Source organism: Rhipicephalus microplus, chromosome 9, assembly GCF_043290135.1.
Source record: "Rhipicephalus microplus isolate Deutch F79 chromosome 9, USDA_Rmic, whole genome shotgun sequence".
In the NCBI taxonomy this organism is placed as follows: domain Eukaryota; kingdom Metazoa; phylum Arthropoda; class Arachnida; order Ixodida; family Ixodidae; genus Rhipicephalus; species Rhipicephalus microplus.
In genome coordinates, this window is record NC_134708.1 from 131,486,573 (window position 1) to 131,500,579 (window position 14,007).

General features: G+C 46.8%; 2 protein-coding genes across 3 annotated transcripts in view; both read left to right on the plus strand.

Annotated features, from left to right (window-relative positions):
* LOC119163061 (ninjurin-2) overlaps positions 1 to 14,007 on the plus strand; it is a 150,229-nt gene that overhangs the window by 19,252 nt on the left and 116,970 nt on the right. The gene's annotated exons all lie outside the window — the stretch shown is intronic.
* LOC119163059 (uncharacterized) overlaps positions 5,063 to 14,007 on the plus strand; it is a 42,680-nt gene continuing 33,735 nt past the window's right edge. The window contains exons 1-2 of the mRNA XM_037414991.2: positions 5,063 to 5,655; positions 12,463 to 12,640. Coding sequence (XP_037270888.2) covers positions 5,475 to 5,655; positions 12,463 to 12,640 — 359 coding nt within the window. The 5' untranslated portion in view covers positions 5,063 to 5,474. The remainder of the gene's footprint in view (positions 5,656 to 12,462; positions 12,641 to 14,007) is intronic.

Sequence of the window (14,007 nt, forward strand, 5' to 3'; positions counted from 1 at the left end):
AGGGCGGATGTCTTCTTGTGTTATGATTCGATGCTTTGCGCGTGAAGTTGGTTGGACCTGTGAAGAAGTGGCGAAACAGTCGTCATAACGTCGAAGAAGGTTCTGGAGCTGTTGCTGCTTGCATTGAGGCAAGGAAGGGTTAATGTCGAATGACAGCTGCGAGTTGTGGGTCTTTGGGGTGATGGTCGCTGGATTCGAAAGGGCGAGGGTGTCGCTGACTTCAGCAATTTCATCGAGAAAGGCAATGGTCGTGCCTTTGGCCAGGTGACGGTGTTCTTGGCTGAAATTTGTTAGCAGCACTGGGCCCTGTCCATTCCGGAAGTCCGCAATGCCTCTTGCGATTGCGATATCACGGCCAAGCAAAAGCTGTATGTTACCTTCGACGACGCCATGGGCATTTTCGGCAGTACCAGTGGTTATGGCGATTAGGGTGGTTGATCGGGGTGGGACGCTCACGTCGCTCTCGAGCACATGGAGGGCTGCACGATTATGCGGTGCCGAGTATGAATTTACAGCTTCATCCGAGGAAAGTTTGGTGGATCTGGATGCCAGGTCGATAACCGCGTGATGTTGAGTCAAGAAGTCCATGCCGAGAATGACGTCACGGGAGCACTGTGGGAGCACCAAGAAAGTCGCAAGGTATGTGTGACCATCGAATGTCACCCTTGCAGTACATCGCCCCGATGGGGTGAGGAGGTGGCCTCCCGCTGTGCGGATCTGCGGGCCGTCCCAAGCCGTCTTAACCTTCTTCAGTTGTGCTGTCAATGGCCCGCTGATGAACGAGTAGCCAGCCCCTGTGTCAATCAAGGCAGTTACCGGGTGGCCATCGATAGATACTTCCAGATTGGTGACACGTGGGCTGGAGTTGCGCGTTGGTTTTGGGTTCGGGTCACGACTTTGTCTTGTTGCTTCGTTTTGCTTTGTCTCGCGGCTTGGGTTGTTGTGCGTTGTCGTCGTCGTAGATGATGTGCTGTCGTCATATATGGTCGTCGGTGGAGGGTCTTCAGCTTTTCCTCTTGAAGCAACCTCACCTCCAAAGGTTGCTGGTTTTAGTTTCCCCTACGGGGGGTTGGGGACCTTCTTCGTTCGTTGTCACTGCGGTTCGGTGACGCGAAGCGTGGAGATGGCGGTGATGGAGAACGGCTGGACAAGTACTCTGTATGGCGCAAGTAGTCTTCGATTGCCGCAGGTCGTTGTCCAGGGCGTGGCCGTGGTGCCCGAGATGAGAAGCAATGCAGCCCCATCCGCCTGTAGGGGCAGTGTCGAAGAATGGGGCCGGCCTCACCGCAGTGAAAACATAGGGGACGGTCATCGGGAGTTCTCCAGGTGTCGCATTTTCTTGGGCTCGGGCGTCTCTCGTATAGAGGTTGGGCGGGGAAGGGCGGACGGCTACTTGGGGCTGCAGGGTACCGTCGAGGACTGGGCTCGTTTTGTCGGGGTGGCCTAGTGTTCACTGCAGCGGTGCAAGTAATTGCTTCGGCCTCTGTTCCAGCCGTCGCTGATGAAGAGCCGAGCGCCTGCTGGACTTTATCACGCACTATGTCCAAGAGAGATGCTGCTTTGGGGAGCTGGGGGGGGGGGGAGAAGGGAGTAATCGACGTAGTTCTTCTTTAACCACTTTTCGAATAGCTTCCCGCAGATCGTTGGTGGTTAGCCCACCTCGGATCGGTTCCGAGTAGAGTGAGCTGAGCTGAAACGGGCGGTTGTATTGCCGAGTCCGGGCGTCCAGAGCCCTTTCTATGGTGTGCGCTTCTTCAGTAAATTCGGCGACTGTTTTAGGGGGGTTTCTTATAAAGCCGGCGAAAAGCGACTCCTTCACACCTCGCATTAGGTATCTGACCTTTCTGTCTTTCGTCACGTCTTGGTCCGCTCGCCGAAAAAGACGTTTCATTTCTTCGACGTACAAGTTTAGGGTCTCATCCGGCTGTTGGGTCCTCGATTTTAGCAGCAGCTGGGCCCTTTCTTTTCGCATGATGCTGGTGAAGGTCCTGAGCACCTCATTCTTCATAAATTCCCAGATGGTCAGTGTGGTCTCATGGTTTTCATACCACGTTTTGGCGGGGCCGTCCAGGGAAAAGTAAACGTATTGCAGCTTTATTCCATCATCCCACCTGTTTATGGTAGCTACGCGCTCGAATCCGTAGAGCCATTTTTCTGGGTCTTCAGCGGCATAACCATGGAAAGTTGGAGGCACCCGCGGCTGCTGCACAATGACAGGGGTGGGTGATTGCGGGTTGCTCATTGTGGCTGTGGAAGCGTCCTTTCGTGGTCGCGTGGGGTCTGGTAGCAGTCCCAGCTCAGGTGGCAGGTTTCGGAGGCAGCGGCTGCTTCGAGTATCTGTGTCTTCAGCGTCCTCGTTCTCTGCAGTGGCTGTTTTAAGGTGGTTCTTGTGCATACCCAGCACCTCCACCAGATGTCACGTAAGAGTGAGGGTAGCCCGAAGACAGGGAGGCTCGTAGAAATAGAAGGGAATCCATTTATTTGGCGGACTTGTGCCCACTAAAGGAAAATATACACATCGGCTTACCGGGTGGCGGACAGCGTGTTCGACGGCCGTCGGGGAACAGAACGCCCCACTGGAGTGCAAGGCGCGTTCACCATCCGAGATACAGTCGTAGTAGAATCTGGGGTTATCTCGTAATCAACGAATGGTTGACGTGCGGGCCATGATCTTCGCAGATCAATGGCGGTGCATCCTGGACCACGATAAGGCCGCGTGCCGGCGGTATCGGCATGCGTAACACTATCCGCAATACGCTTCGCGGCAGTATTCTTTTACTTTCTTTATGAAACCCTATGATAGCTGTTGTTCCCCTGTAGATTTCTTCCAGGATGTTTATACATGCTTCGTCGACGCCCTGATTTTGTGGTTTCTGCATGACTGCTGATATCGAAGGTGTAACGGTGCCTTTTATAACGCTCATTTAAATGGCCTATTAGATAGTCCAGAAATGCTAGAAATACCGAAATCCTAAAGTGATCTTCAACGCTAGCTACTGGCACGTTACTTAGATGAAGCTGCGTACCTGTGACACGCGGCATTTTCATTTAAACATGTGCGTCCTCGGCAGACAGGGGCGTCGTCTCCTGCATCTGGAGCACTGCAGCCTCAACGTCGTCGACATTCATGAAGGTGGCGGCAAGGTCTAGAGAGCTAGACTGAAGCAATATCGAAAGCGGAAGCGTTATACAGAGAACTTTTCTGTTATAGAGAACAGAACGACGAAAGCTGCGAAAAAAAAAAAGGGATGCCCGGCTTGTGCGGAACGCGCGCGGCACATTCACAGCGAGAGCTGGAACAGCGGCCTTTCAGGGCATTTTCTAAACACTCTTAGGGATGCCACAGGCACACTGCTGGCTACCCACTGCGTCATAATTAATCATAAATTTTGTCGCCTAAGAAATATTGGCTGATACCCACAAGGGGGATTGGCCACACTGTACCTTATGACGGAAAATTTAATACGGGGCTTGTTAAAACAGAGAGGAATCACATAAGCACGAGATGAATAATAATGTAATAATGTACGATAAAAAAAAGAAAATGAACATGGCGAAAAAATTCGAAATTTTGTGTAGTAGGCCAGCATTCACTACGCTGTCCTTCGTCATTCTTTGGATAAGCGTGGTATTCGCTACACTCTTGTTGGAAATTTCGTGCAATTTCTTTATGCAGTGACTGACTACGATGAAGAAATATGCGTTAAGTGGGCATGCGCCACAGTTGATCGGTGATCACTGATAAAAAAAAAAGTTTTCTAGTGGGTTGGAGCATTGGACGACCCCGTCGTTACGCAATTTGCATTGCGTGACGCCTGGCTGTTCCTTTGATGTTTTAAAACGATTTATTGCTCATATTAACGCGATTCGTTTCCCGACATCAAGTCTGTCTAAGGCCAGTTTAGGAACGAGTTCCAAGCCCTATTGCGGCTCAGTGGTGGAATACTGGGCTAGCACGCAGTGGACCCGGGTTCGAATAACATTTTGCCATTGGTGTTCTTTATTTACTGAGTTTCAAGCACTGGCATAGCTCAGTGGTAAAAGTGGTAAAATGCCGAGTTTTTTTTTTTTTTCATTCGATGCTGGTTACGGGCATCGGTGGTGGCGGACAACTACGGCACCGCGCGTGACCCGTGTTCGGATCTCATAATAGCTTTCACTGTAAAAAAAAAAGAGGACATGTGTTTAGAAAAAAAAAAAAAATGCTCGATGATGCAGAGAACGATGTAGTCTACCATAGCGCGTTTTTGCGCGTATTAACGTTTTCCAGCGCATATACGCAGCGAATAAGCCATTTCTATGTGAGTTGGTATAGCCTAGTCCCAGGTGCATGTTCGATTCAGACTAAGTGAACGTTTCTTAACAATGATTACATAATTGCTATCGCAGATTGCACGAGAAAACCTCTACGATTGGAGTACTTCATTGCTATCAAAAGTCGCAGTGCATTTGTAATGTGAACCAGGGTTGCGAGAAAGCCTGCCCGAAAAATAATGCGTGCGAAATCGTGATGCCAACGCGCAGCATAACTTACAAAAAAAAAAATACTTATTGCGTATCGCAAGCATGCTTCAATGCGCGCAGTAAAGTAAAAAAAAAAAAACACAAAGTTAATCCCCCAAAGTGGGCACGTGCCATGTATCTAGGGAAGCAAAGCAAAGCAAAGCTATCACTTCGTCAGGGCTGCTTAACAAGTATAGTTTAACATAAAGATCCCTCCCATAGGCATACAGACATGGACAGTAAGAAATTCGCTCAGCAAAGTTAGCAAAACGAAAATGTAGTTATAAATGTACACCTCTCATTTCACATTGAAAACGGAGCCATCCTCGACTTGTGATACACACTTCGCCCAGATGAGTACTGCGCTATCTACGCTTAACAGATATTAACGAATAATGATGTATTGTACGATTGGGCGGGTCGTCGCGATGATTTAATGGTCATTTAAATGGCGCGCTGATCGCGCCGACAGCAACGTCAGCTCAGCGGCGGCGGCGCACCGATCAGTCGGCGGCGGCGCGCCGAGGCGCACACTCTGAGCTCCACTGGCCTTTCTGTGACTGGCCTTCGAGAGTTTCCTCTCGCACCTTGGAGGTCATGCTTAGCCATGTCCCTCTAGTAGCCTTCGCCACTACGTCTGTTTACTTTACATTTGGCTCTCAGCATGCGAGTTATGGCTTTGTGTGTGCTTTAAGGATCAGTGTTTACTTTTGGAATCAGAGAACACACCTTGGCTGCCATCGTCTGAGCGCGCCGTCGCAATGTGATCAACGCGTGACGATAGTTATAGCGCGACAATAAAACGACGACACAGAGACAAGAAGGACACGAGGGCTGCCATACCAACTAGCCCAAACTGCCACACTTCTAAGTGATCAATGCGATCCAGCGCTTCCGATCCATTTCAAGTCATTCCACAAAGTGAGCCACGCCATGTCTTAACAAGTTAACAATGCCTTAGCACTCTAGTAATGCCGTTGAATGTTAACAGTCCTCGTGGTTCAGCCACGAGAAAGCGTTTAACAACAGATGCGTTAGTTCGTGCCGTTAAGGAGTTTCCCTGCCTCTACCACCGCGGACACCCGTACTTCAAGAATACCCCCCTCAAGCGGGAGTGCTGGAAGAAAATCGGTGCCAACTTCGGCGTCAGCGGTAAGTGTTCTAAGTGCCTGTGGCAGTGTTCGCGGTGATCGTTAAAACATGCATTCTCGGTTTCGTTCCGGCGGAGACCAGGCGGTTCGCGCTCTCAAGCTGTTGGCGTACCGCAGTTCGAAGGTCGCCGGTGTGCTCGGGAGGCGGGGAGCCCTGAATCGCGTGCGCGATCAACACTTGTCAAATTAGAGATGTCGCTGGAGCCGACGTCTCTTTCGACGAGTGCACTCCACAAGGTGGGGCAGTAGCGCTCGTGTCGTACCATAATCTTCTTTTGTTCGCGCTTTAATTGAGCTGACGGGCCCAGTGCTTAGTCCCCGATTCTTGATCAGATGGTCGAATTCGTGTGCATTTGGGGCGGATAAACTTGAGCCAATTTATCTTTGTGTGAAAATCGGGCAAGAACGAGCGTTGATTAGCAACTGCAGGTTGTTATTAGCGAAAACAGGCGGAATAATATGCATAAACGAAGCAACCCCAGTTATCGATCTCAACTTCTCATCGTCATGGCAACAACACCCCCTCACCACTCTCATTATAGGAATATTTGGTAGTTATGCTTAATTACTCAGCTCTTTTGATTATGTATTAAGGCCGCTGTACTTGCCTGAAAAAGGTCCCCTTGTCTCTTTGCTGGCTCCGACGACATTCTCTGGCTGGCGTTGATCGGGTCTCCATGCGCCCGCGATCGTCTGTATTCTATGCATATGCCTAGAGGTTTGACTTTGCTGTCTACCAATCAGTACCTGTGCAGCACAAACACGTCCAAGACAATTCAGGACATCATACATAACTAGCGGAAGTCATCCTCTAGTTGTCTCCCATTACAGATCAGCAAGTTTATATTTTAAGAAGTGCTTATGAAGTTCGGCCTTGATCAATTTGCATCTATCGATCAACTACAAAGGGTATCCAACTACCAAGGTATCCATGCTAAAATTTATTGTGTGATTTCTTGAAACTGTACTTTTTATGTTCTCACATTTTGCTACCCTCAGCTGCTAGTTGCAGCAAGTTTATATTTTAAGAAGTGCTTATGAAGTTTGGCCTTGATCAATTTGCATCTATCGGTCAACTACAAAGATATCCAACTACCAAGGTATCCATGCTAAAATTTAATGTGTGATTTCTTGAAACTGTACTTTTTATGTTCTCACATTTTGCTACCCTCAGCTGCTAGTTGCTAGCTTCCTGGTTCTTTCAGTTGTGAGAGTGATACCCCTGCCGCACGGCACGTGTATTGTTATTCGGAGTGAATGACATCCATAACGAATGTCATTGCGATCTTGCGTTCTGAGTCTACACGGTCATGTAAAATGACATTCACAATCAATGTCACTGTTTATCGGCAGGCTGCTATAATACCAAGAAGTTGGCGCATTTTTTTTTTTACATAACATTGTCCAGCTGGTTCAATGTACTGCGAGGCGGTCATACGGCATCAGTAGAAATAAAAATCCTCGTACACATTTGAAGAAAGACTAGTTTAAAGCGCTCACAACTTTAAGTCGGCAATATTTGGAACCGTGACAGCATTCATGAATTTGTCCTCGTGATGAATGATGATCAGTGCAAGCGAATGTTAATTGTTCTCAAGCTGCTGCGAATGAAGCATCAGAACCGACTGAAGCACCTGAAGCTTGCCATTGAAAAAAGACCACCGACGACACGTGGTTTGGAGCCGCGCTTACACGCCGATTCGTTTACGTTGGGCGTCGACTTCGTCGGCAATACACAGATAACTGTGGGGCTTCCCAAGAAAGGAGAACTTATTTGAAAGCACTCTTCCGAAACTGGTGTTCCACACTTGCTTGTGTATTCCCCTACTAGCGAGTCTAATGCGGCAACGCTGCACCAAAACAATAGTGAGCTTTTTTAAATACGGCCGACAGGAAGCGCCATAGGGAACCAAAGTTCAAGTTTGCGGAGCGACAATGCCGCGCCTGGCCCTGGCGGTGAGCTCCAAAACTCTTGAGGAGTGTCGCGAGAGAGGTCGCAGACGAGTCGGTGTGTTTTGCTGAAACGGGAGCGTGTGCGACACGCGTGCAACGCGTTCTGCAGTTCTGGAACTTAGGCACAGTGCCGTCAGCTCGGCGCGCTAAAACGAAACGCTCGCTGTGTGAAGTCGCCTTTCCACGATGGAAGAAGCGGCCCTATGTAAGCGTCGGCGAAGTCCGCAGTATTGTTGTATTGCAGGCTGCCACAGCAATGCAGACAACACCAAAGGACGCTCTCCCCGTGTAAAGCTATATCAGTTTGCCAGAAAGTGAGAGCCGGTGAACACAGCCGCGTTCGCGAGAGATAGAGCAAGCATGATACTAGAGCCGAAAACAAACAAACAAACAAACAAAAAAAACGAGGCGAGCACTTCAACTTGACTCTTTGTGGTTAAACTTCAGCTTGCTGCTTCGCGGCGACATTAACAGGCTATGCGCCCTCCACACGGAGGTCATGATTCTAAAATTTCTCAGACATTTTAATGCCATGACGTTATAGCTTGCACACCGCAAACGTTTGCTCATGACAGTATGTGGCTGCTATCGCTAGATACCACATCAAAACAACAATTATATGGTTTCCATAAATGTTAACAGAGCACATACATAGAGTACGCGGCTTCATGTCGGCAGAATGAGACCTTCCTCGAGGCATACAAAGAACACGGTTTTATCACGGAGGACCTGAGAAATATATTTCGCAGTGACTCGGCTGTCCTAGCCTTCTGTAATTTGCTCCAAATCATAAACTTGACTAACCAGCTTTACTACTTTAGTTAGATTCGCTTCTCGGAAGTGCTTGTCCAGCTGAGAGATCTTCATGAAGCCACACTGCAGGCGGTACATTGGGAGGTGACTCAAATGCATCGCGCGCTCTCTGCACGAGCACGTAAACCAGTGGCAGCACCTTGGAGGGAAGGGAAAACGCGTGCTGTACATCCCTGGTTTCTACTTTTCTACCAAAGATGGCCTTCACTGTTCAGAGTCTCAGCGCAACCATGGGTTGCTTTGGCTTCCTATAGCATCAAATCGGAGTCTGGGAAAGATAATATAGGCGTACAAATTGCTTCTACTATCATATTGTACATTTAAAAATTACCGAAAAGTTAACAACAATCTTTAATAAGCATTTGAACATCACTTGCTTTAAGGTGTCGATTTTGTTATTTCTTGCCAAGGCCCTGTTGACGATATTACACATGCCGCGCTTCCATGAGTTTGGTGAACACATTCAACGGGCAAATGTCATTAGGTGTGAGTGCCATTCACTGTGCACGTGTAGCAGCCACAAAAATGACAATAACACTTGTCATTTGCAGTGAATGACACTACAGGTGCCGTGTGACGGGGGTATGACTGACCAGAAAATCATTGGTCCTAGGCAGGCAGAATTTTTCTGTTTATTTAAGGCTAAGGCAGGGGGAGGGGGGGGGTGCAGATCATTTTGATGTGAAGTTGGGGCCGGGGAGGCAGATGATTTTAAGTGTAATTTTATGCTTTGTGCAACATGGCGAAAAAATTTTAGGTAGTTGATGCACGGGCCCGATGTGCCACCACTTGGCTGCGCGACTGGTCCAGGCTTTGGTCCAAAACAGGCATCTTTTCAGGCAAGTTCGTGCTTAAACTGACTAGGTACACTTGACTTGAGTGCAAAATATATTTTATGAAAAAGGCATGCAAAGTAAGAGTGGACACCATGAGGTCAATGCTTTGCTTTTTTCTTTCGGACCTTTTTTTTTTCTATGAAATGTATATTGCATTGCAGTCAAGTGGCTTGGGTACCCAGGCCAATGGCAGATTTTTCCTCAGCTAAGAAGCCTTCCTTCTGAGAAATTTGTGTGGCTTTTCTTGTAGCTCTGAGCTACGTATGGGGGGCTGTCAGCTTTTCCTTCAGGCACCTTGAAGTATTTTGCTGAACTGGTAGGCAGATTCAAAGTGTGCGTAACACTGACACATTTAGATTTCCAACTTAGTTCAGCTCGATTGAGATGCCTACCTTGGGATCCCATCATTCGAGAATAAGCATGTTGTCAGGGGGGTTCATGCATCATCGTGTCATAACAGGTTTTATATGACATGGCTATTGTGGGATTTCCGTGTTTAAAAAGAAGTTAGAAGTGTGAAGAAAAATCTGCATTTTATATCGCCTCAGTATGGTATGCCTTACACAGAGTTGACAAGAAAAGGTTTAAAGGGACAGTAAACAACCCCAAGGTCCGAAAGTTGTCATAAAGCGAAATATGTTCATTTTTACTTCGTGAACGTGCTGCCACAAGAATTTTGTGAATGTGTGCTATATTAAGGAAGTTACAGGGATTAGAACATCGGTTGCAGCTGGTTTCAAATTTTCGCGCGGCCTCACCACTCACCCCCTCACATGGAGGGGAAGGCGTAGCTTGTTGTCATGACTCCGCCAGCTTTGGCAATGTGATATGCCAGCAATTGACATCATCGGTCAACTCGAATCAGTGGCAATGCACTTACGTTTGCTGCAATGCATGTTTGTTTACTGTTTACTCGGTGTCGATGCTTCTCCGCAGCCCAATCACTCGATTTGCAGCCGACAACGGAGCAACGCTTTTTCCCTATGTTGCTCATGTCGAAGGCGAAGCACGTGTGTGCAGGCCTCATGCTGAGTTGTGGATGAGCAAAGAATGTACGCACGACAATTGTGAGGCTAAAACTGCATTATCGCAGTGCCAAGAAACAAGGGGAAGTTTCGTAGCTGCAGAGTTATTCAATTATACAAGTTCCCAGAGCGACAACACAAATAGTGCCTTTAATAGAGGGTCTGCTGACCAACAGGTGGTGTAACAATTTGCTTACTCACGAAAACTGGGCCAGTGACGTATCCGGATTTCAATACATGGAGTTTATGGGGAGTCTTGCAACTAGTATGATTGAATAACTCTTTTGTAGCTGTGGGTGGGGATAGGAACTGTCGGTGACGTCATTACTGTTAGTTGAGACCTAGTGTAGACCAATCGACGAGCTGTGTGCTGCATAATTGCACTTGGAAAGAGCAATTGTGAGATGTAAAAAAGGAGTGCGGGAATCGTTTTTTTAAATGGAGGCTGTGCAACGTGCAGCTCTGTTATTTTAGAACATGTGATCACTGCGTCTTACTCTACGAATTGCCGAGCTTGTTTGGAGGGTGTAAAAAAAGAGTCTGAGCCTGTTCACTGGCCCTTTAAAAGGACTGTCTACCGCTTGGAAGAATTTTTCTGATTGTGGTGCAAATGAGATCATTCATCACACAGCGGCAACGAGTATGATTTTGTCCCATAATAAAGGAATTGTAGCTTCAACATTATGTTGAAAGTAAAAAAGAATGGCCGCTAGTGTCACCCAACAGCGATGTGGTCGATCCACTGGTAGGGCGAGGAATCCCGGCAGGTTGACTCTTTTGTTTAAAAACAAACATATATAACCTTAAATCGTATTTTACACAATTAAAGCAGCTTGCACGAGAGACAAATTTTGGGGTTTTTTATCCTGCATATTTAAAGAGGTGGTGCTGCTGGCTGTGTGTTCACTTGCCTGCATGCCTGTCTGTCAATGCGGCATCCGCCGCCACTCATAAAAACAACAAAAAAAGTGTGTGCGTACTTAAAGGACCACTAATGTATTTCTTTTATTAATAAACAAAACTTGATGGAGGCTACAAAAACTGCATGCGGTCTCACTTTTTAGCTTTCACCAGAAGTACAATTGTCATCACATCCATACACCAGTGTTGCGGGCATTCATTCTATTGATGCAAGGAGACTGAACACAGATAAAAAAATTCTGTTTTAAAATTTTCTACATTTTCCAGAGTAACATTTACAAGGTTACACACTACAAAGGGTACACTTTTTATTGTGACACAAAACAGAAAAGTAGTGAAAGACGGTAGACAGTCCCTTTAACACCATCATGAGCTTTGGTGGGAGCCAATACGGGAAAGAAATAAGAAAGGTTAGCTATTTCCACATCACGGAGCTCCAAGTTGAATTGAGCAGAATGTGGGAAAGTAAACTTGCTTAAACTTCTACTTTTGGGCTAGTTGATTAGTCATTATGGTAGGCGGCAGTGCACACTAGGTGAAACAATAAAGGAACAACATTCAGCACTTGTGTTGTCGCTTTGTGCTTTTGTTCATTGTTTCATCTGGTGTACAATTAGATAATCGATTTTGCCCTGTAGATTTTTTATTTCCAGTTGCTGCATAGTTGGTCAATACCTGCATACTGATGGTGCATCACGGCAATCGGAAGTTAGTCATTAGTGAAGTTGATAATAGTTTGCTGTGAAACAAATTGCTGATTTAGGATGAGAGACAACTAGAGGATGCTTTCAGCTGCCTGTACTTCTTGTCTTGTATTGCCTTGACCTCGTTTGTGTAAAACGTGTACTGATTTGTGAGGTTGAAAGACTGTCCTGTTTTTCATAGTCTTGTCTTCTGAAATGATTATAGAAGCTGCAAAAAATGAGACTCGTGAAATGTAGATGCACGTATATGTCATTATTACAACAGTGAAATTGATGTATTTTAGCCCAGCAATGAATGAGGGGAGTTGGTGGTTGTGCATGTTTTCCTCTTGCACTATGTACTACGAGACGGGGATGAGACTAAAACGCATCAAGAGAAGTGGTGCGCAAACTCGCAACTGTTTTGAGTTCACAGTTGTTAGTTTGCACACCACTTTCTTGTGGTCTCTGTCTCGTGCCCGTCTGCTACTAAATAAATATACACGAGATTTATATAGATGTGAGCACAAGTGTGTTTTTGAATACCTGAAGTTGAACATGGGGGTGTCTTGGCCAGGGTCCGTGTGTCAGTCCAAGTTCAAGAATGCAAAGGACACCTACAAGAGAGCCAAGGATGCCATGCGTAAAGCCATGCTACGGCAGCATGACGCCAAGCACCAACGCAGGCCTTTGCAAATTTGGCAGCATTTCGATGTCATGCAGGAGCTCTTGGACTCGGCACCTGCTCCATCTGAGTAAGTGTCGTTCTGAAGAGAGAGTGCTCAAGCATGTGGCTATATAAACTGCTTTTATTCTCTCAGATCGATGAAACGTCAGACTCAGTACATTGTGTAGTATTGCGATTCTCTTGCAAATGCTGCAGTGAAGAGAAACACAACCTTTGGTATGAATAGCCTCACGGATTGCTGGAACAGTGTGAAAATGCATTGCCTTTCAGTTATCACTGATAGTTGAATTCAACTTTGTCAGACAGGAGTGGCTCTGCGCAGATGATGAAAGCATAGCAGCTGATTATCTCCATGTCTAATGAAATAGTCCTGCTGATGTTCTATTTTACCCTGAATAATCTTACTCTGCTTAAGTACTATGCCTGAAAATTTCTATCAGCTCTCTATCAGCTTGTCAGCATAGACATTTTGTGGGAAACTCTATGGTTGCAGGCAGCCTTTATTGAAGCCGTTGTCATCCAGCGGCATTGGCGTAGTGTCTTACATCTTTCCAGTGTCCGTCAGGCTCGGCCCTATGAAAGGGGTATGTCATTATCACGGAAACACGTGTATGTCATTTTGATTTTTGCAAAGTCAAACTCTTCAGATGTATACAATCCTTCAATCCTTATTCTGTTATTGCAAAATATTGCAACAATATGTTTATAAAAATGAATTTCTTTTACATTTTCTTTGCAACGTGTTCATATGGCTCACATATACCGTATTTACTCGATTCTACCGCGCCCTCGATTGTAACGCGCACCCGATTTCCACCGCGAAAAAAAAAAAAAAGCAAAACATCGATTGAAACGCGCACCCATTTTTCTCGCTGGCCCGCACGATCACACCACTCGAAAAAACGACTCCTTTCGGGAGCGTCTTCCATTTAAATATGAGGTACGGGCGAAGCTTGTGCCCATCTGACGTGTAACAGAGCATTGCCGTCACTGTAGTTTTACCGTGGACCGATGTCAGCACGCGAACATGCTTCACCCCGTCCCTCTCGACGGTTGTGGTGCCAGGCATGTCGAAGTAAAGACGCGTCTGACCAGCATTCCCGATTTGCCTAAGCATGTAGCCGTTGTTGCGCCGCAAGTTTAGGACGAACCTCTGAAAACTGCGAAGCTTTTCATCGTACTCCACTGCAAAACTTTTCGCATATGCATGTTCCCTTTCGGAGGGAAAAGCCTTACTTCTTCATAAAGTTAGTTAGCCAGCACCTGCTCGCTTTAAACTGGCTCCGCATTAGACCTTTTTCTAAGACTAATTGCATAGCCCACACTTGGAGCAGTTCTGTCGTCACGGGCCGCTGTGCCGCTCGCTGCTCAAGCACATACTCGCCGAGCAGCTCTTTATTTGCGGAAACCGACCTTGCTGTGGTCCACTGAAGC